Source organism: Hemitrygon akajei, chromosome 3, assembly GCF_048418815.1.
Source record: "Hemitrygon akajei chromosome 3, sHemAka1.3, whole genome shotgun sequence".
Lineage (NCBI taxonomy): Eukaryota > Metazoa > Chordata > Chondrichthyes > Myliobatiformes > Dasyatidae > Hemitrygon > Hemitrygon akajei.
Window position 1 is genome coordinate 136,571,300 of NC_133126.1, and position 21,259 is coordinate 136,592,558.

Here is a 21,259-nt window from a genome sequence, read left to right on the forward strand (position 1 = left end):
TTACATAACCAATTTTGGACTTGGAGGACAGTATTACTAATTAAGGTGTGTACACACGTAAGCAGGCACACATGGTAGATAACTTTCAGAGCTGCAATTAGCATTTAATTACCCATTAATTTCAGGCTCGTTATGTAACATGAATTGAGTCCTTCCTACTTCCTGCATACAGTTAACCTATTTTCATTGATAATATTTTATATTTTGTGGGTACTTTCCAGTTTTGTACAGGAAGGAAACAGGTCCACAGACTCACAATGTCAGTGGCGATCATAATGCTACTGTAAACTAACGCTACCTGCCTGCAGATGGTCTGTATCCCTCAATTTCCTGCCTGTTCTAGTGTCTGCCTAAATGCCTCTTAAATGTTACTGTTGTATCTGCTTCTACCACTTCCCCGGTAGCATGTCCCAAGCATTGGCAACTCTCTGTATAAAAGAAGCTGTTATGAAAATCTCCTTTAAAAAGTTTCCCTTTTCACCTTAAACCTATGCCTTCTGCTATTTGACATTTCCATTCAGAAAAACTGTATCTACCTGATCTATGCCTCTCGTGAATTTTATATACTTCTATTATCACCCCCTCAGACTTTCACACACCAGAAAGAAAGCAAATCCACATTTACCCATTCCTTCTTAAAGCTAGTACCTTTCAATAGTACCACAAATGTTAGCTGTACCCAAGAACCTTAAGTACAACATACATTGGTAAACAGCCTGGAAGTAGAAATGGAGGCAGGGTTCAAAGTTTAAAAACAGGAAGGTTAGTGCAGTGATGGAGAAGAATGACCAGGTCCGAGAATCACATTGAGCATCAGATACACGTTAGGTATGGGAGGTAGAAGACTGATGCTTCTGCTGCTGAGCTCCAGGATCAAGTGCTCTAAAGGACTGACACGGATTTGAGCAAGGTGGGATCAGAGGGTAGGGAGGACTGAAGGAAATGGAGCATTACAGAGTTGTGGCCTGGGCAAAGGGTAGCTGTAGTGGTGGAGGTTGGAGACTGCGCAGTTCGGACATAGCTAGAGCTATAGGATGAAGGGCAAGGAGGGAACTGATTCAACAGGGATCCCAACTCTACACATCTCTGTGAAGCTACAGGTATCCCAGGACTGGCCTTTCCTGGACAACGTGGTGCAGCTTCTCTTAAAATGCTCCAAAACCACCAGTGCATTGGGAATTACATCAGCCTTCCATCACTGGCATGGAAATCACAAAGGATTGAAAGTGAATCTTTCCAAGAACTGGAAACAACCCAGTTATTTTGTTCTTACATTTCACCCTGTGACTAAATGATTTCCAATGGTACAGTTCTGGAACATCAGAATCATATGACTGATTTTCTCTATCAATATTTTAACCTATTTAAAAAATCTTGCACAATTTGGTCCTCTTTGAGTCTTTCCAAAATCTGCCAAGCTACAGCAATTTTCATAAATTTTTTATTTAATCCAGACTTTATTTTCCCCAAAACGTTTCTCACAGATTACCACACTAATCACATCAGTGCAGAACTTACTGTCACTCTACCTTCCTTCACACACAAGTCTTCTAATTTTTAAAAATTCATTCATCTCCAGTCGTCTTACACTCACCTAATCCGGCAGAAGAAAGACTTCTCCTGCATGCAGTCTGAAGGCAATGAACCTGAAAGAAAGCAACAGCAATATGTTATGGAACTGCAACTGAACTGATGGGAAGAAAACAAAAATCTCACTATTATGCTGTTACAATGAAACCGAATTGATTCACAACCCATGAAATGAATCTGAGGGGAGTATATGGTGAAATACAGGCACTTTGATAATAAATTTACTTTGAACTCTACATTAATTGCTGCAGTCTTTTATGAAGACTTAAAAGAAGCACATGAATATAAATTCGAATCTGACACTGTCATATTTGGGTGATAATTTTTTCAACTGCTGCGATAATCTTTGCTGTGTATTTTGTGATTGAACCAAGTCTGCCAAGTTTAGAAATAACACATGGCTCATTACCTCCAAATAAGAAGGAAACCACCACCATTCTCTAGGCGAATCAGGAGGGAAGCGAGATACCATGCCATCGAGTGCTAAGGTCTTAACCAGAGAATTCCCCTTGTAAATCTCTGTTGCCTTAATATCTGTTCAAATATCTACCGGTACTTACTGTCTCACGGACTTTTTAAAAGCTAACATATTGGAACAAATATTTATTTTGAAGACACTCTACAACAGTTTAGAAATATTAAAGTGTGTGTGTGTATGTGTACACTCATGCCTCAGACCATGAATATTAACAATGACATGCCACAGAACACCAAGAGCCTATTACAATTGGGGCAAGACCTTGCTTTCAAGCCTGAACATGAGTTGATGTGCAAAATTAATAACAAAAAGAATCACATCCAGGCCTTTTCCACTATCAGTATGAAGTTTTGGTCTTGAGACTTAAGGATCCTTATGGAAAGCTACAACAGTCTCGCAGTCTGGTGCCTAATTCTAATATTGTACCTTATTCAGAGTGGCACTGTCGATGACCAGCTCCAAATAAGAACAATGCCTTCCGGGATGACAAAGTAGAAGAGGAATAGTCTTCTTGAGTGGTTTTCACCATCAAAACAGGGTTATTTTAGCATCAAAGTGATTCTCCTTGTGGGACAAATGATCAGCTTGTGCCCTCCATCTCACTTTACTACAGAAGCAGCACACTATATCTCTCAGTCCAAATGCCCCAATCCTGAAAACTACAGATGAGGCCAAGGAGTATTTCTAGTCTGACACTGAGGAAAGCCTGGCTCATTTATCATTTAAACTAAATAGACAGCTCTTCTCAGCTCTCCCCCACAGTGTTCAATTATGGCCACTGCCCAAACAGACATATTGCAGCATCAAATAAACAGACAGACTTGTTCAGGCCTGAAACATAGATATTACTAAACTGGTGTTAATGAATCATGCTAGCCTGATTTAATTATATGATGCTAATCTATGTGTTTGAAATTTAGGTTAATGTGGTGTCTATTTTTGGAATAAAATGTACACTATTCTGGGTATACAACATTCATGCCAAGATTAATAATACTGAAAAAAATGATTAGGATTATTGTCATTCAGCATTAAACAGACCTTTCAATATGCAGACTCCCTCTTGACTATTAAGCAACCATTTACGCTAATCCTATTTTATTCTCCCCATGCTCCCATCTACTACTTACAGTCTTGTATTTTGCCATCAAGAACAGCTTACTATATCCAATTAAACTATCATCAGCATGTTTTGCCGATGGCAGAGGAAACCGGAGCACCCAGAGGAAACCCATGCGGTCACAGGAAGAACATGCAAATTGCACAAACACAACACTGGAGGTCAGGATTGATCCTGGGCTCCTGATGCAGTCAGGCAGTGGCTCTACTGCACTGCCTGAGGGATTATTCTAGGATTTAGAAATCTAAGCCATGAAAATATCAGCACTGCACTTGAGACAAGGGTTCAAAATGATCAAGCAAGACTATAGATTAGAAGAAGCCTTTCTCTCCCCATGACAAGTGGCTCAATGGAGCAGACAATCTAATGCTGTTGAAGCAATTTTTTTCAAAATAAAGAACTGGATAAATAGTCTTTTAGAAATTATAATACAGGTTGGAGGAATAAAGGAAATACATAGTAAAGGCCTTCCCGCCCAACAAAGCCACATTCCATGCAATTGTCTCCTGCTCCCTGTTCATCTCACCCTTATAAGAAAAATGCTTCTCCCCAATATGTTTAGCTTGTATTCTCTTAAATACACATTTGGTGTTCTCCTCATCTGTGTGATGGAGCAGTCTATTTCACAATCTAGCTACTTCCAGTGTAAGAATTCTTAACAGTGACAATCATCCCAGGAGGATTGCATCCCTCCTTGCTTAGTATCTTGGTTTTTGATATGGTTATCACCTGCCTGCCGTATCTCATTAAATGTAAGAAGATATTCAAAAAGCACTTTAGGTGCAATCCACTGTCTGTGAACACATTTTCAATGTTTGAAGTACATACGTTTAAAATTTGTGGTATGGATCCTGTCCTCTGCATTAGCATTTATCGTCCTCCTAAATCCAATGCAGTACGCACATACCTGCTTTCTCTCAAAATCATTATCCTCCATTATATTGAACTATGACAGGACTGTCATTGCTAGTGATTTCAATATTCAGATTAAACATGAACCCTACGGAAGCTGAATTCATGAGCTTTCTAGCCAGCCTAGATCTTACCCAAGCTGTCACTAAGCCCATCCACTGAATTGGAAATACACTTGATTTAGTAATGACAAATGGGTTAAATATTATTAATGTCTCTCTGTCTGATACCACTATCTCTGATCATTTATACCTACTTTCCGATGTCCTTCTGCCTTTTGGTGCCCAAGACTACAAAATAAATTTCAGTTAAAGTACTGTTTCTTGTTGCTGCAACGCAACATAAAATTCTCTGAACTGGCTGGTTTATCTAGCCCATTTGACCTGAACTGCTCAGTAAGTGGGCAGCACGGAGTAATGGAAGTACAAGAACGTTTTACGGTTTTAGCAACCAGGTTCAATTCCCATCACTGCCTGTAATGAGTCTGGACATTCTCCCCGTAATTGCATGAGTTTCCTCCAGGTGCTCCGGTTTCCTCCCACAGTCCAAAGATGTACCGGTTGGCAGGTTAATTGGTCATGCAAAATCGTCCCGTGATTTGGCTACAGTTAAGTTGGGGGTTACTGGGTGTCATGGCTCAAAGGGCCAGAAGGGCCCATTCCACGCTGTTTGTCAATAAAAAAAAATGAAATGGTTGATTCTTTCAACAATAACTTGACACATATATTAAACACAGTGGCCCCACTTAGACTTAAAAAGAAATCACTGAGTAAAAAGTCACCATTGTTAAATCATTTTGTCCAGACTCAAGAAATTATGCAGAGAATCTGACAGAAAATGGAGGAAAACTGGGTGAGTGGTCCACCATACTATTTTCAAAGAAAAACTAGCCTCCTTTAATGTCGATATATGCTCTGCAAGAAGAGCCCATTTTTTTTCAAGATTATTACAGAGAATAGCAGTAAATCAAGAATATTGTTCTCAACTTGAAACCAACCGTTGAACCCTGCCCAAATGCATAATGTCCTCAGCCAAGCATCTGCTACAAGATAGGAGGAATTTACGATAATGTTTTCAACAAAGTTACTTCCATTAGGAAGAGTATTGCTGCTGGTTCTGGTAACCTCTGTAGCCAACAGTGTAAAATGACAGCAACCACATCAAAACTTACAAGTACAGTGGATTCTGGTTAACTGGGACACATTGGGCTCAGTAGATTTTAGCCTAATTAAGCAGCTGCCTCGATTAGCTGAAGATAAAGTTAAAAAGGTATAAAAAAAGACCTACTACCACCTAACTTAGTATCAAATTATGTATTTAAATGAAATATACAACAAATTAGAACTCTATCTCTACTACTACAGCACTATAAAACTATTTCTTCATAACAGCTATTGAAGGAGGAATTCATTTACTGTACACTATTGTTTCTTTTTTTGAATATAAATCAGCAAAATCAGTGCAGACACCTAGTGCAGATATTGGACTTCCTTCATACAAAGCTATCAATGACTGCATCCTCCAAATCTTTATTTTCATTGTAATATTCAAGATGACTGTTTATTCCTTCAAATTGTTTGTAGTTCCTAATTTGAAGTGGTGAAGTTGTTTCATTTTCACTCCTGGCTGTTTCTGGTAACTCCACGCCTGAATGCTTGAAACCGCAGTGAGCAAAACAGTTCTGAATGGTCTTACTGTTTATTTCTCGGCAACTGTCCGTGACAAAAAAATCACTGAGTTTGAACACAAGCACACACAACTGATGCTATACAAATGTTGTTTGTTCTAAGCATGGTGTATTGCCTAACGGACATACTGACTCTAGTTAGAAGCACTTTGGCAACAGTCTCCTGTCCTGAATAAGCAGCATTTTGTCCTAAATAAATTTCTTGATTAATTTTCATTCCTTAAGGTTTTCCAAAATAAGCAGCTGCCTGATTAACTGTTGGCCCAATTAGCTGGAATCCACTGCATTTCCAATTCAGAACTCTAAGATTGTAACAAAGAGTAAACTGTCTACTTGCTATCTCAAACCTGTTACTACCCCAATTTTTAAGGACTCATTTAATAGTGTTTTCAATTATGTTAGGAAATAATTAACATGTCCCTTAAAACTGAAGGTTTTCCAGATGTTTTCAAAATTGTGTCAAACCCCTACTTAAAAAGCCAAATCTTTATAGTGAGGCACTAGCTAACTACAGGCCCACTTTCTTGAGAAAGCCATTTTCAACCAACTCAACAACCTTCCGAATGAGAACAATATTCTAGAAAAGTTTCAATCAGCACAGAGACGGCCGTTAACAAATTGTCAAGTGAACTTAAGCTCAGCACCAACGCCAGCAGAGTCTCGTTCTAATTCTTCGAGATCGAAGAGCTGCCTTTGACACAACTGACCACAACATTCTCCTAGATCACCTGGAGAACTGGGTTGGCCTCTCTGGTAGTTTCTTTTATTGGTTTTGTTTATATATTTTAGAGGGAAATTTTTTTGTCTATCTTGGAGACCAATTTTCTAACAGATATGATGTAACTTTTGGTACTGCTCAGGGAAGCTGTCATGGTCCCCTACTCTTCTCCTTATATATGCCTCCCTTAGGAAACATCATTAGAGAGTGTAAACTTGATTTCCACAGTTATGCAGTTGATACACAATTGTATATCTCAGTTGAGCTTGATGATGATAACACCCTATCTTCTCTGAACTGGTACGGGTGCAATAAACAAATAGATGAGAAATAATTTCCTAAACTTAAATGAAGGTAAAACTGAAATACTTTTAGTTAGTTGCAAAGGCAAAAGAGATAAACTTCATGATAAACTTGGGAAATAGCTTCCCCTTGAAAAACCGGAAGTAGCAAGCCTGGATGTTACCTTTGACTCAGATTTGAATTTTAAAGTAACCAGAGTAGCACTTTTATACGGAAGAAATACCGTAAAGAGACATCCATTTCAGTCGTAATGATGCTGAAAAATGAACTTGTGCCTTTATACTCAATAGACTAGATAACTGCAATTCACTTTTTACTGCCTTTCAAAGCAATTTATTGATAAACTTTAATTCATTCAGAATGCCGCTGCTGGACTTTTAACTAAATCCAGGATAAGAGGACATATCAATCCTGTCCTAGCTACTTATCAATGGCTTCTTTTATCTTTTAGAATTGATTTTAAAGTTTTCTTATTTGTTTTTAAAGCTCTTAACGACCGGAGTACATCAGAGAATCATGTTTGTTTTATAATCCTGCTTGAGCTCTCAGGTTTTCTTCTACCAGTCTCTTAAATTTAAACAATCTCCCCTCAAAACATAATTGAGAGGTCACCTTTTTTGAACTATGGTCCTAAAACAGTAAAACTCAATACCTAAACTATAAGGGATGCAAACTTAGCTGACACTTTTAAACACCAGTTCAATACCTATTTATTTACCCTTGCTTTTAACTAACATATTTTTGTCTTTTATTTTCATGTTTGCACTTTATCCCATTGTAATGCACTTTGAACTGCACCCTCTGTATGAAAAATGCTCTATAAATAATTTAAAATTATTATTCAGAATATCTGAATTCCCAAGTAAAGGTAGTAAATCAGAATTCCCCAATGAATTTATATCATTCCCACTAGGAGACGCCCTTCCTAACACTCCTCTCAAAACGCACAATTTCAAAATAAATATAAAAACAATTTACCAATTACATGCCTATTCTGTAAATTCATTAATGTCTTTGTGTAATCAGGCAATAGGTCACAGCAGTTCCTGACGTTTTAATTCTTGCTGCAAGGGTTGTGGGGTTGAGAAAACTGAATGAGGGAGAAAGAAAAGATTGTCTGTAGCTAGCCAGGATATAACTGTAAAGATGGATAATTAATTTTCAGTTTTATTCAATTACTTTTATAAAATAGAAAGGAATTGTGCAGAGATACATACTGTATATAAAAACTACCTCAGCGGAATCAACACAAAGACTTAACTCACAGTTAGAGTCGTCCATGCAAAAGGACATGAATGACATATATTTTACTCAGTTTCCTAGATCATTTGGGAAGCTGATAGCAAAATCAGATAACCAGATAACTGTACTGAGCTCTGTGAGCAAAACAACTACTGGAAGAAAGCAGACATCAATGGCACCATTACATAACAGCATCTGAAAAGTCGTTTAAGGATCTATTAATAATGATGCACACTCACCAGCAGCTGTGCACACGTTCCACATCGGAAGCTGAGATGGCTTTGTGGAGCTGTAGAAAACTCCAACATCTTGTGGAGCAAGTAGTTCTGTGAATTTCATGCTTTTGAAGACTTCTTTGTTACAATTCAGAATAGAGGCGGCTTGGTCAGAGATGTACACAATCTGGCCCGTGATTAAGGAAACAGTTACAGCAAAGATATCCTGAAAAACAAGCCCAATGCAGCAAATGAAAAAAAAATCAAAACTATGTTCAATACTCAAATACATACACAGCTAGGTAAATTTATTATAGAGAATCTAGGCTGACTTATAAACAAACTAAAGTAGTGTATATGCTGTGCTGTTGGACCCAATATACTTTTACAATTAATGAACAGTTTTCCTCAGCACTACAACACTAATGCCATTTCAGCACCTTGTCCACATGCATCTCCCAAGGGTATTTCCACTGGCTACTGATACAAATTCTGAATCAAAAGGTTCTTGACCGTTCTCGGTTTATCAGCACTAAAATCTGGGCAAATACTTAAGGAACCAATGCATTCTTTGAGGTTTTGGTTTTAGGTGAGAGATTGAACAGACGTTTGCTCTCTCAGGTGGATGTAGAAGATCACAAAACATTATTTGAATAGAGTTGTCCAGTGGTCTGATCAGTGTTTCTGAAATATCCTCATCGTGCTACTGTTTGTAGAAGTTTGTTTTGCTGTGTTTCCAACATTCATAATAGCATTTACAGTTCAAAGCTTCTGCCAGATCTCATGAAAGGGATGTGAAGACAATAAAAATAATCCTTTAATTTTAAATCATAGTTTGTTACTTTACTTCATGTTTGTTTGCATCCTTCAAGATAATTCTGAACAAACTCAAAATTGCTTAGGTTTCTTCATAGATAGCTACTGACGAATTTTGCATTTGAATCATGATTTGTATGAAACACTTCCTGTACAAAGCTACCACAGAGATTAGATACTGTAAATTTATTTTTACAACTTACAGCATTCTTTGAGGTGTATTCAGAAATTATATTCTCTACTTCATCGACTGTGAAGGAGTTCAGGCTCAAGCTATTTGATTCAGTATCAGTGTTCATTAGGAACCTGTAGTATTCTTCATTTGCTGCAGAGGGAATTGACAAAGTGACATTCACTAATTATCTAAACATTACCAATACTGTGCAATTCTTGGAAACAAAACTGTCCAGCTAAAGCTCAAGATGCTGAAAAACAAGTACAGTCTCTTGCCTTCTGATTGAACATTCACTGACCTCTAACTCAAAAGCAAATAAAAGGTTAGATATTGAAAAAAACCCAACCAAATTATAAGTTAAATTAAATCTGGAAAAATTGGTAAATTTGTCTCATGAAATAAGAAGTATTAAGAGAGTGGGGACCACTGCAAATTGAACTGCAAAGCAAGTAGGAAGCACATACATGGTAACAAAAATTTAAAAAAAAACGCACATTTAAAATTGAAATAACAAAAAATATTGGAATTCCTCAGATGAGGCAGCATCTGAAGGAGAAACATAGCAAATGTTTCAGGTCAAAGATCCTTCAGAACAGGGGAAAAGAGAAAACAGGTTTCTTTCTAAGTATAGAGAGGGCGAGAGCTGATTAGGACAGAGGGATTATCTCTGCTAAGCTGAAGGAAGGTTTGTCCTCATTTCATAGTTTTCTTGTTTCTTTGCTCAGTTCTTTCTCTCACTGCTCCCTTCTTAGTCCATTGACAAGGTGCTCATTTATTTCAAGTGTTCTTATGACTTTGTTAATCTTCCTGGATAGGACACACATAAAAATGCCTTTCTCATACCCATATCTGTAAATGCTATTCTCTTTTATTTATTTATTTAGAAAATTACAAGGAATAAATGTAATGATAAAATAGTAAGAAAGAGAAAAAATAATATTAACCCTCCCCCCTCCCCTTAACCCTTGTCTAAAGAAAGAAAAAAAAAGAAAGAAAGAAGAGAAAGATTGCCTGGATATCGGAGGATCCCCACATGCTTCATGGAGTTCAAAATAATTTTAATATTTATTTTTACTTTCCCCAATTACTTTATAATTTTATCTTCAAAGGACCTATGTGCTATTCTCTTTTGAAGCATTAGAAGCCTACCTTGCACCTGCTTTACGCAATCCAATGCATACTTCAGTGTAGAAAGTGTCCTGGATTTCCCTTTAGTCATCTTTTCAGATGGTAAGTGCCTTTTTAAGACTGCTAGTGCTTTTATCAACTCTTTCTGTGTCTTTGCTTTGGCAGATTGGTCACTACTGCAATCCAAAAATATAAACATAGCTTTAATTTCATTTTCAAATCATCTTCAAAGCTTCTAATAATCATAAACTAGAATCAAGTGCATTTTATAAATGAAAATCAGCAATCTGAAGCCAAGAACTTGGCCTTTCACCAGTATTTTTTTTCTTCGAGGTGGCCATTTCATCACCTTACTTGGATCACTAAACTTAATTTAAACAGCAGAATTAAAAGTTTTCAGAACTTTTTTTATTATTTGGAGCACTCTTGTACACAGAAAAATAATAGACAACTTCATAAATGCTCAGAATTCATTCAGATTAAATGTGGCACGGAGACCTGCAATATTCCACTTTGATCTCCTGTATCAATAGCTCAAATGGAGGTGGTAAAACCATAATCGAGGAGTGAAGACATTCATAGGGAGACTGAGTGAGGAAAAAGTAACTGGAAACTGAACTACCAGTACCAGCTTAGCACTGTTTTTGGTACATTTGTGAGTAACTTGCATGGACTTGAATGGCAAGAGAAGAAACTAACCCACTTTACTGTAGTGATGTAACACTTTGAAGAGAACAAAAGTTGCCTCAAAATATTAAAGTTTTCTGATATGGAGAGTAGTATGGACAGGGGCTGGGATATGCAACACCCACCTGCATCCACTTGTTGAAGGATTATCTTGTTCTGAACTAGCACTAATGAGGCTGAATCCATTTGAACTACAGTGAAGTGAGAGGCTCTGAGAATTGGAGCTGCATAAAAAGAGAAAACAGTTTTAATTTTGGTTTGTAATCAATAATCATCTCTGACATACATGTCCGGAGGAAAAAACAAAACATCATTTTGCATGATTTATATTGAACATTACTGATACAAAGATCATGCACACAAGGTTTAATTCCCATACAGAGGGGGTATACAGGCTGCCTGAAGAAAATTTATACAAGACGAACCCCGCTGGAATGAAGGTGATTTGGAGTATGGAGCCAGAGAAAGCCCAGGGATAGAAGCCAGCAATATTCTTGCAGTGCTTGAAGCAGCATTCCTGCTCCTCTGTGCTCCAAAGAAATAATTCCAGCATTTACAATGTTTCAGTCGTCTTCTGATGCAGTGCTGGATTTCAATGAGCAACGCAGCAGTCAGCATTAATATTTCACTCTGGTCCTGGCTCCAGCAGAGAATTAGGACTTTCAAGGTATGCCTATGAAATCGCCTGCAGGTAATACGTGGTAGAGTACAAGCAGGACACTGGGTACACCACAATCAACTGCCCTCTGGGATGGTAATTGGTCAGTTTGTACCATGAATTAACAGGATGGAAATTGCCTTTAATGCTCCATAATTTGCCCTTAATGTTCCATAATTCATACTGAAGTAAGAATGGGAGTAAAGCCAAGCATACATTGGCATTAACACTAGTAAGTGCCTCCATTTAACCTGGGAGTTTGACACATTTTCTACCCTTCAAATAAAACGGCAGGCAACACATTGACCTGGTACAATCTCATTACAGCTATCTTAACAAACATTTCCAAACGAGTACCCAAACACAAAATAACTGTAAAAGCAAGGGGCTTTTCCTCAATGGATTTTGTTTATTCAGGAAAATTACAAGCAAATCATGGACAGCAATGAAACAATCAAGTTCTGAGAGAAATAAACAAAAATCCAACTGAAAAAAACGTGAAAACAACCACAAAATCTTTTCGCTCGACAGAGTCCAACAGTCAGGTCGATAATTTGATAAAGCTTATCCCTGAATGTAAAGACCACCCTCATTCTTTTGGATTTGAAGGAAATGCATATTTTGTAAGAGGTTTCTTCTGCACACTTGCAGTGAGAGAATCAGAACCACTCTGGGAATTAATGGCTTTGCTTTTAGGGAGCAAAGATTTTCAGCATGTGTTTATTTCCCTCCCTCAATTTTTTTGCACATTGTTTTCTTGTATATCATGCCATTTCTACCTTCATTCCCTCCATTCATTCAGAAGATCCTTCTAGATGCTATACCCATAAATCCCAGGGCAGTAATCCAAATTATGGGAGAGGAATGACAGAATTTGTTCCTAGTTAGGAAAGTTTTTATTAATTATTTGGAAAACAACCCAAAGAAGTATCACATTCAGCACTAAAACTATAGATTTATCCGGGAACTACGTATATTAATACTGATTGGTAATTACATTGGTCAGTAGTATTCTAAATGATTTTGTCAATCTGTGAAATTATATAAACGCCAGGAAGAGAATTTGGAATAAATAAACCAGATTTCATATAACACTGACAGCAACACCAGTTGCTATAAAACAGTGCATGACAACAGCTATACAACATTGTTACAATGAGTACACACCCTTGTGATTAGCCTCAAGCACAGAAAGTACATGTGAGCACTACTATTATATAACCTCGATTACATGTCCATTTGACTGCCTTCTGACTGTTCCAGTCAATGTTACAAGATAACGAAACACACAGTACATACTCATTTCCATTTAACAAGCAAGCTAAAAATCAGTAAAATTTTGCAAACCAGAAGAAAATATTGTATTTTCTGGTGAAACAAGTAAGATGATGATTGCTGCATTTATGCAAGACCTGTAAAATCGATTGCACCCCAAAAGCCTCTGCTTAAATACAGGGAGAGCCAGTGAATCACCACATCACAATGAAGAAGTTACGTACTACTCAGTCATTTAACAACTGGTTCTTGTTTCAGAACAAACCACTGTATAAGTCTTAAGAAAAAGGCGACATTTTGTTTTGGGATATTTGTATGTAATTAGAAAAAAAAAATGAACGACAGCCACTTAGACCAGGAAGGTCTCAGTTCCAGTCAAGATCTATACCCAATTCCAAACAAAGCAATTTGGGAAGCTCATCGACAGGCCAAGGTTAGGGAAAGAGAAGTCAGGCAGGTCTATGCTTCTCATCTACCTTTACTGACTAATGCTTGCAGAGACGTTGTAAGAGACTTGACTGTGATTCTTGTCCTACAAGAAGTTACTTTGTCAACAGTATCAACTGCAGATGTTTGGGTGTAGTGCTCTTTCTGGATAAGAGAAAGTTAAATGCAACTAATTAAATAAATCCAATGATAAATTAAAAAAAAACAAGCAGCAAAATCTCCTGAAACATGCTAATCTAAAAAGAAAAGTAAAGAATTCTTAATAATTTACAAAAGCTGCCATTATTGGAGCAACCACCTTTTAAGATTGAAATAAATGTGTCAAGCAAATGGGAAACTGCCAAACCTCAATAATGTACATCCATATTACTAAATACACAAGTAGAAATTACTTGGAACCAACCTGTCAGTAGTTTTATTTTTTTCAAATGAGAGAGGCATGAAAGGAAGCCTCTTATTTCGCGTAAATACTTCAGCAAATCTTCGTTTTCTTTTCTTTGTATTAGTACTTTAGAAATTACACAGCAAGTATCAGAAGAATGTCATAATTTATAACGTTATACATAACAAAACAATGTTTAATTGTAATTTTTAGCCACAGCATAATCATAAACATACCAATTGAAACAAGGCTAAACAATCATTTATATTTTATTTCTCCAAGCTATGAATTTTGATATTTCAAATGACAATTCAGTTCAATTTATCTCTAAATGCAAAAAGCACAACAGCATTAAAATTTCACTGCTAATCCAGCAGCAGTGGAAAATACCATTGAAAATTGAGTTCCAAAGAAATAATTAAATTTTTTTATTATTTAGAGATTCAATGCGGAACAAGCCCTTCTGTCCCACTAAGCCACGCTGCCCAGCAACTTATTAACTTTAACCCTAGCCTAATCACAGGACAATTTACAATGACCAATGAACCTACTAACCAGTATTTCTTTGGACTGTGGGAGCAAACTCACGTGAACATGGAAAAGATCGTACAAACTTGCTTACAGAGGACGTTGGAATTGAACCCTGAACTCTTGAGCTATCTGTCCAAAACATTTGAAAAAAATTGCTTGAAGTGATGGAAAAAAAAAGTCCCTGGTAATCAATATGTCAGCACCAAAATCAAGAACTAAAGGTCCATAAACAGCAGAAGGGCAACATAAATCCACTGATGGGTTAGGGTTTGTTTTTTGGAAAGCACACCATAAAGCATTTCTCTTCTTCTTCCTTGGCCTCCCTGTGTCACAGACTGATAAACTGGTGGGCCACTTGTGCCTCCTATTCCAATAAACGCTATGAAACTTGCCACTAAGAAGTACATAAGGTCACTTGAGGTGGCTGAATCTCAACAACTTTCACTGAACATGGGAAAATGCACGGTGTCCATTCAACACAAATCAAAAGCTCATCAACAGTCTGCATGTTCCACCGGGCGAAAGCTGGCACAGCTACACCAAACTACTCTTGCAGAGTTCACTACACATTTTATTAGAAGTGATAAAAAGTAATTACAATACTACACTATCAAATGTTCAATCAGCATCATATCAAATATGATAATATTCACTACAGAATGTACAAAGCGAAACAGCATCCACTATTACATTTGTGAGTGATTACATTAATTTCATATCAACTGGTTTTGACAAATACACTGCGTTCATGATGAAGGATGTATATAATCACAAAGACACACAATATGACAACCCAACATGTGAATATGCAAAGAATATGGATCCAAAAGCAAAATAAAAATCTAGAGAAATTTCCAAGAAAGACATGAATCAGTGTTCAATCATAAATCACTCAGTTCTGATTCCAATACCAGTTTGTACTGATACTCAGTATATTCTGCCAAAATGAGTTACCCAATTGTTAAACAGCAAGAATTGCATTATGGTCTATGCATGATAATGTAGTCAATGGAAGACAAACGTTTGTCAACAGTTTTAAGTCAAAAATAAAACCTCTTGTGCAGTTGATGTTCGAGAATGAAAGAACAAAAGTAAGACTACAGGGTTCTAGCTGATACTTTTTTAAACTTCACCACAACTTTTTATTGCAGTACTCATGCGAGACTCATGGGAAAAATCATAAAGCTGACTTTAAATTGATAAAACAAGTAGTACAATAAACCTAAACTGATAATAACAACATAACTGCTATTACAGTCATTTGTTCAGAGATCAAAAGTTCAAACAAAATCTTGTGAATTTTTAGTTAAAGCGACTTGTCAAGCCCCATTTTTTGAAATATATTCTGCATATTTCCAAAGTTAAGTTCCCAGTTTCATTATACAAGTCCAATATAAACCTGTTTTATTAAAAAAGTTTATGCAAATGAACTGTCATGTAGACAAAATGTACAACACAACCAACTTCCCCACTTTTGGTGGCCCAGCACTTAAATTGGAACAGCAGAAATACTTTCTATCATTTTAAGTACAATAATGCACATCATCCTACCTTTTGCTGCTCGGTAATGAATCCAAGAGCAAAGCAGAATCCTTTTCATTATGGCTTGCACTACTGCTCGAACTCTCTGAAAACTCAATCCCATTTGAATCAGTCCCACTTGAGCCGTTGCTTTTCATCTCCACATCATCATGCATCTGCTGCACTTCTTGCGTCTGATCCTGAATATTGTCACCACTTGAATGCAGCACTAATTCTGCCTCTGAGTAGGTAGCCATTCACTAAATGCAGTCTAAGAGGAAGAAGGATGGGAATTCATAACCAAGGCATTCACCAGAAATATCACATTCAATGTTTTTGATAACAGTACAACTATTCTTGGTCGTGAACAATATATCTACTCTCGCCAAAAGTTATATTCATGTTTCTTCAACTGTAGAAGTAAAATAACCAAAGATTACTTTAGGGACAGATGGTAACTGAAGAAATGCTGACTGCAAAATTTGGCTCCACAGTTCCAGGTCTTATGGAGCCAAAATAGCTTCAACAGAGCAACCAAAGTAAGTGGTCCATTTGTAGCATGAGACATGCTGGTGCTACATGGGGATATGTGGCACTATTGTACAAGATACAGCATTTGGCAGAACTTGTATTATTTTACAGAATAATTAAATATTTTTAGGCTTGTGACAATTGATTTACAGAATGCTGGCTGGATAATGCATAGGTTATTGGTTTCTCCTTTCAGGACTTGTGGCAAATTTGAAATCTACAGGGAATATGTCACAGAAGGGAGGCATGTATTGACATCAAGCTTCAGCAAGCTCAAATGTCCACAGACATAGTTTGATAACTAAATAGTTCCTTTGCTTAAGGAAAATATGCAGCTTACCAAATGGCAAATGTTTGCTTAATGTTCTAGACTGGTTTGCATTGGCATATCTATAACTCTGATAACTTCATCTTAAAATGACTATTGTTGTCAGATCAATTTTGCCAAACCACTCAATTTTACTTTAGAATTACGTACCCATACCTCCCTGGTAACCAAAGACTGAATAGCCAACACTGCTATAGACTGAAATCAAGCAATATATAATGGTGTCAGGCTTCAGTGCTGTCACACTAGGTATTAGCAGTTGAAAAGATAAAAGGGATGTTTATGACATTTTGGTAGTCCAACCTTGTGAGAGTCAATGATTTAATAAAATGTCACAGCCAGTATCATCTCTTTAGAGACAGCGGCTATCCTGCTGTGTATTTTACCTTTTAAAACTATATAAACCTGGGATCTTTTGTTAGAATACTGCTAACCTGTAACATTGCAATTTGGGTCTAACATCTACTTCAACAAAATTTTCTTTCTATCACATGACAGTAGCAGGTGCTGTGTTTAAACCCTGTATGATACACCTCACATAAAAAGTCAGATAATGAGCAGCATTTATTTCTAACCATGGCAATGTTAGATTCTGCTAGGAAGTGCTAATATGATGATATACTGCATTACTGATGGCACAATTTCTTACAGTAATTCAATTACATCACATTCCAAAAAACATCTGGAATAAAGACCTAGCAACCCTATTCTATTTTGACAATAATTTTACGTTATGTCCAATCCCAATACCAATTTTCAATATGGACAGGATATAACTACCATTACATTATCTATCAGAATGAGATTTATAACAGCTGTAGTTAAATTGACAAGAAGTGCATAAAACAGTGCATACAATTATATGGCTATTTTTCTGGATTAGGTGATAATCCAAAGAGATTATCCGCTTCTGTTAAATTTAATTTCAATTCCAATTCAAGGCTCTCTAGAAAATCGTATCTAAACATAAATTCAATTTACAGAATATTTCTTCATAATAAATTAACATAATGCACAATTTATTTCAACATAAATTGAACCTAACGGTGGCTACAAGGAGAAATAAAGAGGGCAAGAATACAGGAAATTTTTGTTTGAAAGTTAATACGAAGCTTTAGTCCTTCTTTGATATGACTGCAGCAGCAACCATAGATTTCCCATGATACAGAAGGGGGAAATTTTTAAAAAAATTACAAAAGCCCAGTCCACTGACTTTATACCAGCTCTGCTTGTAAATCCTGTCAGTGTCTTTTATATGGCCTTTCCCCTTAGCACCACAAATTACTTTCACTCAAATGTCTATCTCAAATATCAAATTCTGTGTCTATTACTCTTACAGGCAGCCCATTCCACATCATAATTATAACTGGTTAAAAAGGTTTATTAAAACATTCCCATCAATATAAATATACACCTCTGGTCTATGGACAATCCATTAATGCATTCGGTCTCTCTCATCTTCTCAGAATCTATCATATAATCTTCTACTAAATCTCTTCTCAGCTTTCTATGTGCAGAGGAGAACACCAAATTTTCAGTCTAACTTAGTGGTCTAAAATCCCTTATTCCTACAGCCATTTCAACCAAGTCTTTTTTGCACTCTCTCATATAGGAAGAAGGACCTGACACTGTCTCTGAAAAAACTGCCAGGATGAAGGAGGTAAGAGAGTCTTAGCAAAGCTACCACAGGAAAAGCCTGACAGGAGGTGGCTATCACTGAAACCCTACTGGCCCGTGCAGTGAATGCTCCTCTGCCCATTCCACTGCTCAGTGAGACTGAGGCTAATGGATTCTCCTGATACTCTTGTTTTGCATTCGGGGTCTGTTGTAGGCTTCAGATCGCAATGCTGCTCTTTCTGCAGTAGACTGATGGACTGCTGAGCACGGGGGTGGACTACAATGAAATCTCCACCACTGCTGGGGTTGCACTAAAGAAATCCTCAGTTTGATGCAAGTAATGGAAATTCAGTTTTAGATGATCAACAGTATGCTCCACAAGGAATCTGAAAGTGACTTGACACTGTGGTACTAATGCTCAGGAGCTAAGGAAAGGCTGCTAACTATTGTCAGAGCCAAGGAAGTAGAGGGTTGCCTTTGTTGTCCAGGACTTAACCCTCCAAAAAGCACTAGCCACAGAAAATGTCTGGAGGAACTCAGCAAGTCAGCCTCTGATGATTTTCACGATTTCTCCCAAAAGATCTCTAAAGGAGGCTAACTTAACTTTTATACCAGTGATACAATTTCTAACCAACGATAAAGACGGCAACTGCTCAGTTATGTAACTGACATCGCATACATACTTTGATCCATTTTTTATTTACCAATAAACCACCGAAACTTAAAATTTCGGTGCTACTGGTAAAAACTCTCGCGCAGCCAAATGAATATAGCGGAGCGTAATACGTGTCCTGATGAAGGGGTCTCGGCTCCAAACGGCGACGTTTTCCATAGATGCTGTCTGGCCCGCCGAGTTCCTCCAGCATTGTGGCGGGTTAAGGTTTGGTCAGATTTTAGGCGGAGAAGGGGCGCAATGAGATTAGCTCAACAGGGGAACACATGAATAAAGGACCGAATGGTACTCTCCCCTGCTATTGGATTCTTCGAAATCTCCAAACCCCGGCTTGCCCGTTCAGAAGATTTGTTCTAAATATTGCACTTGCCGGTTTTTATTTACACAATCTTTACACAGTACTGGCCCTGGCTGTTAACGCATCAACGATACGGCAAATCACCGGCTATCATCTGGCAGCTTCACAATAAAGTTAATGAGTAGGTTAAAGAAAACGACACTATCCTAATCACGATTTTACATTTAAACTGCTGTAAGCACGAGCTCATTCTTCCCTCCCCACCCCCCAACAGGGTAAAGACATTGAATAGACTAAAATCACAGTCTTGCCTTCCGACGTCGGCTGAATTGTCAATATGCAGTTAAATGAAAACTTCGGAAATGAAACCGATCGAAACGAGTTAGCGCAGCTCTTCCTTCGTAACTGACCACAACACAAGGCAACTCCCAGACGGGTCGCTCTAACTTACCTCGGCGACTACTTCCCGATGAAATTAACGACACCACTACAGGACCAGTTAACCGTATCTCTGTAAACATATTTTTCACGACACACATCAACACGTTTCCCAGGCACTAGGTGGATTACGTAACTGATCGACAGAACACCAGATTCCCATCTACTTATTAAACCCGCAACTGACAGCCCGAATCATTCTAACTACAATACATTCGATCGTTAGATTAAAAACACGAGACCTATGCGATATATTAACCAGGTGCACAGTCAGTAACCTACCTACAGGTACAGAGAAAATAGTAATCTAATTCCTCCCCTTTGAGGGGTCGTTAAAGAAAGTCATGGAAAAGCGAAATAAACAGAAATATTCAGGCAGTACGATATATGCCGACCACTATCAGCTTTTCGTTGCAAATTAAAGCGATCGCAAAAGCTCTGTTGACTCCGGCGAGATCAGCGCTGCTGCACGCATCCGAGAACGTGACAAGCTGGACCCAGCCTCTTCCTGATTGGCTTACAGCTTCCAAGTCGAGCCGCCACACGATTATTACATCGGGGACTGTACACGCCGGCGCGTTGCCATTGGTGGCAGCACCTGTCCATCAGTCAATCAATGCACACAACCCTCACGTGGAATCCAATGTGTTCCAGTCCAGCTGCGCAGTGCTCTAAACCCCCATCGCTCAGGGGTGGCTCACGGCTGTCGTGTGGCTGATACTGTGGTGAAAGATAATATGCAGACAAAACAGTGGCCTTGACATTGTTCCCAAATTTAAAGTGTTTGTTTTGTTTGTGATATCCTGAGGGCTACGAATCTCGTTATATTGCTTCATTTTAGAGCAACAAATTGTAAAATAATAATCACGCAAAGCCCTCTTGCCCAGACTGAAAATTTATCTAATGTAATTCATCACCTCAGATTTTAGTCCTTAGCTTTGTAGGTTACTGTAAATGAAGTGTTCATCCAAATATGTCCTTAATGGGCAGTGAATTTCTGTGAGCGCTATCAAGGAATCCATTCCTTCCAGAGGCCTTACCAGAGTTTGAGAAATGGCCTTCCCGACTTCATCCAGGGTAGGATTAAGGTCAAGGGTGTCTATGATATGCTTCTGGGGATCTGATCAAACATGAAATGATCTACAGTTCCTGACATGTTGAGTAGGCTACTGAAGTGTTTTCTCCATCTCTCATTGATACTATTCCTAGCCTTGTGTAGGCTTTTACTATCAGCTGATGGGGCATGTGATTCAGTTCGTGCAAGTCCACATACTGCTTCAGTGGCCCTACAGAGCAGCTTCCAGTTTTTTGTGTCAGTGTAGCAATGAACTTCTCCTGCTTTTCTCTCCAGCCACGTATCCTGCATTCTGCACCGTGCATTCTTTGCTTGTCTGTGGAGGTGCTTAAACCGATCGTGTTTGGAAATACAAGGCAAGCCATTCTGCCATGCAATAAATGCTTTCAGCTTTTGGGATGGAATTCCTAACAA

At 37.9% G+C, this 21,259-nt stretch overlaps 1 protein-coding gene across 3 annotated transcripts in view; it reads right to left on the bottom strand.

Moving 5' to 3' along the window:
- per2 (period circadian clock 2) overlaps window positions 1-20,233 on the bottom strand; it is a 64,407-nt gene extending 44,174 nt beyond the window's left edge. Inside the window, exons 1-8 of one of the 3 annotated variants that reach the window (XM_073040906.1) lie at window positions 20,053-20,233; window positions 15,916-16,156; window positions 13,855-13,959; window positions 11,197-11,295; window positions 10,406-10,560; window positions 9,285-9,406; window positions 8,290-8,491; window positions 1,595-1,646 (exon numbers count right to left, since the gene is read on the bottom strand). In XM_073040906.1, coding sequence (XP_072897007.1) covers window positions 1,595-1,646; window positions 8,290-8,491; window positions 9,285-9,406; window positions 10,406-10,560; window positions 11,197-11,295; window positions 13,855-13,959; window positions 15,916-16,142 — 962 coding nt within the window. In that variant the 5' untranslated portion in view covers window positions 16,143-16,156; window positions 20,053-20,233. Of the gene's footprint in view, window positions 1-1,594; window positions 1,647-8,289; window positions 8,492-9,284; window positions 9,407-10,405; window positions 10,561-11,196; window positions 11,296-13,854; window positions 13,960-15,915; window positions 16,157-19,783; window positions 19,861-20,052 lie in introns of those variants that run through there. The other 2 variants (XM_073040907.1, XM_073040908.1) reach the window with 2 other exon arrangements.
- Window positions 20,234-21,259: the final 1,026 nt, after the last annotated feature.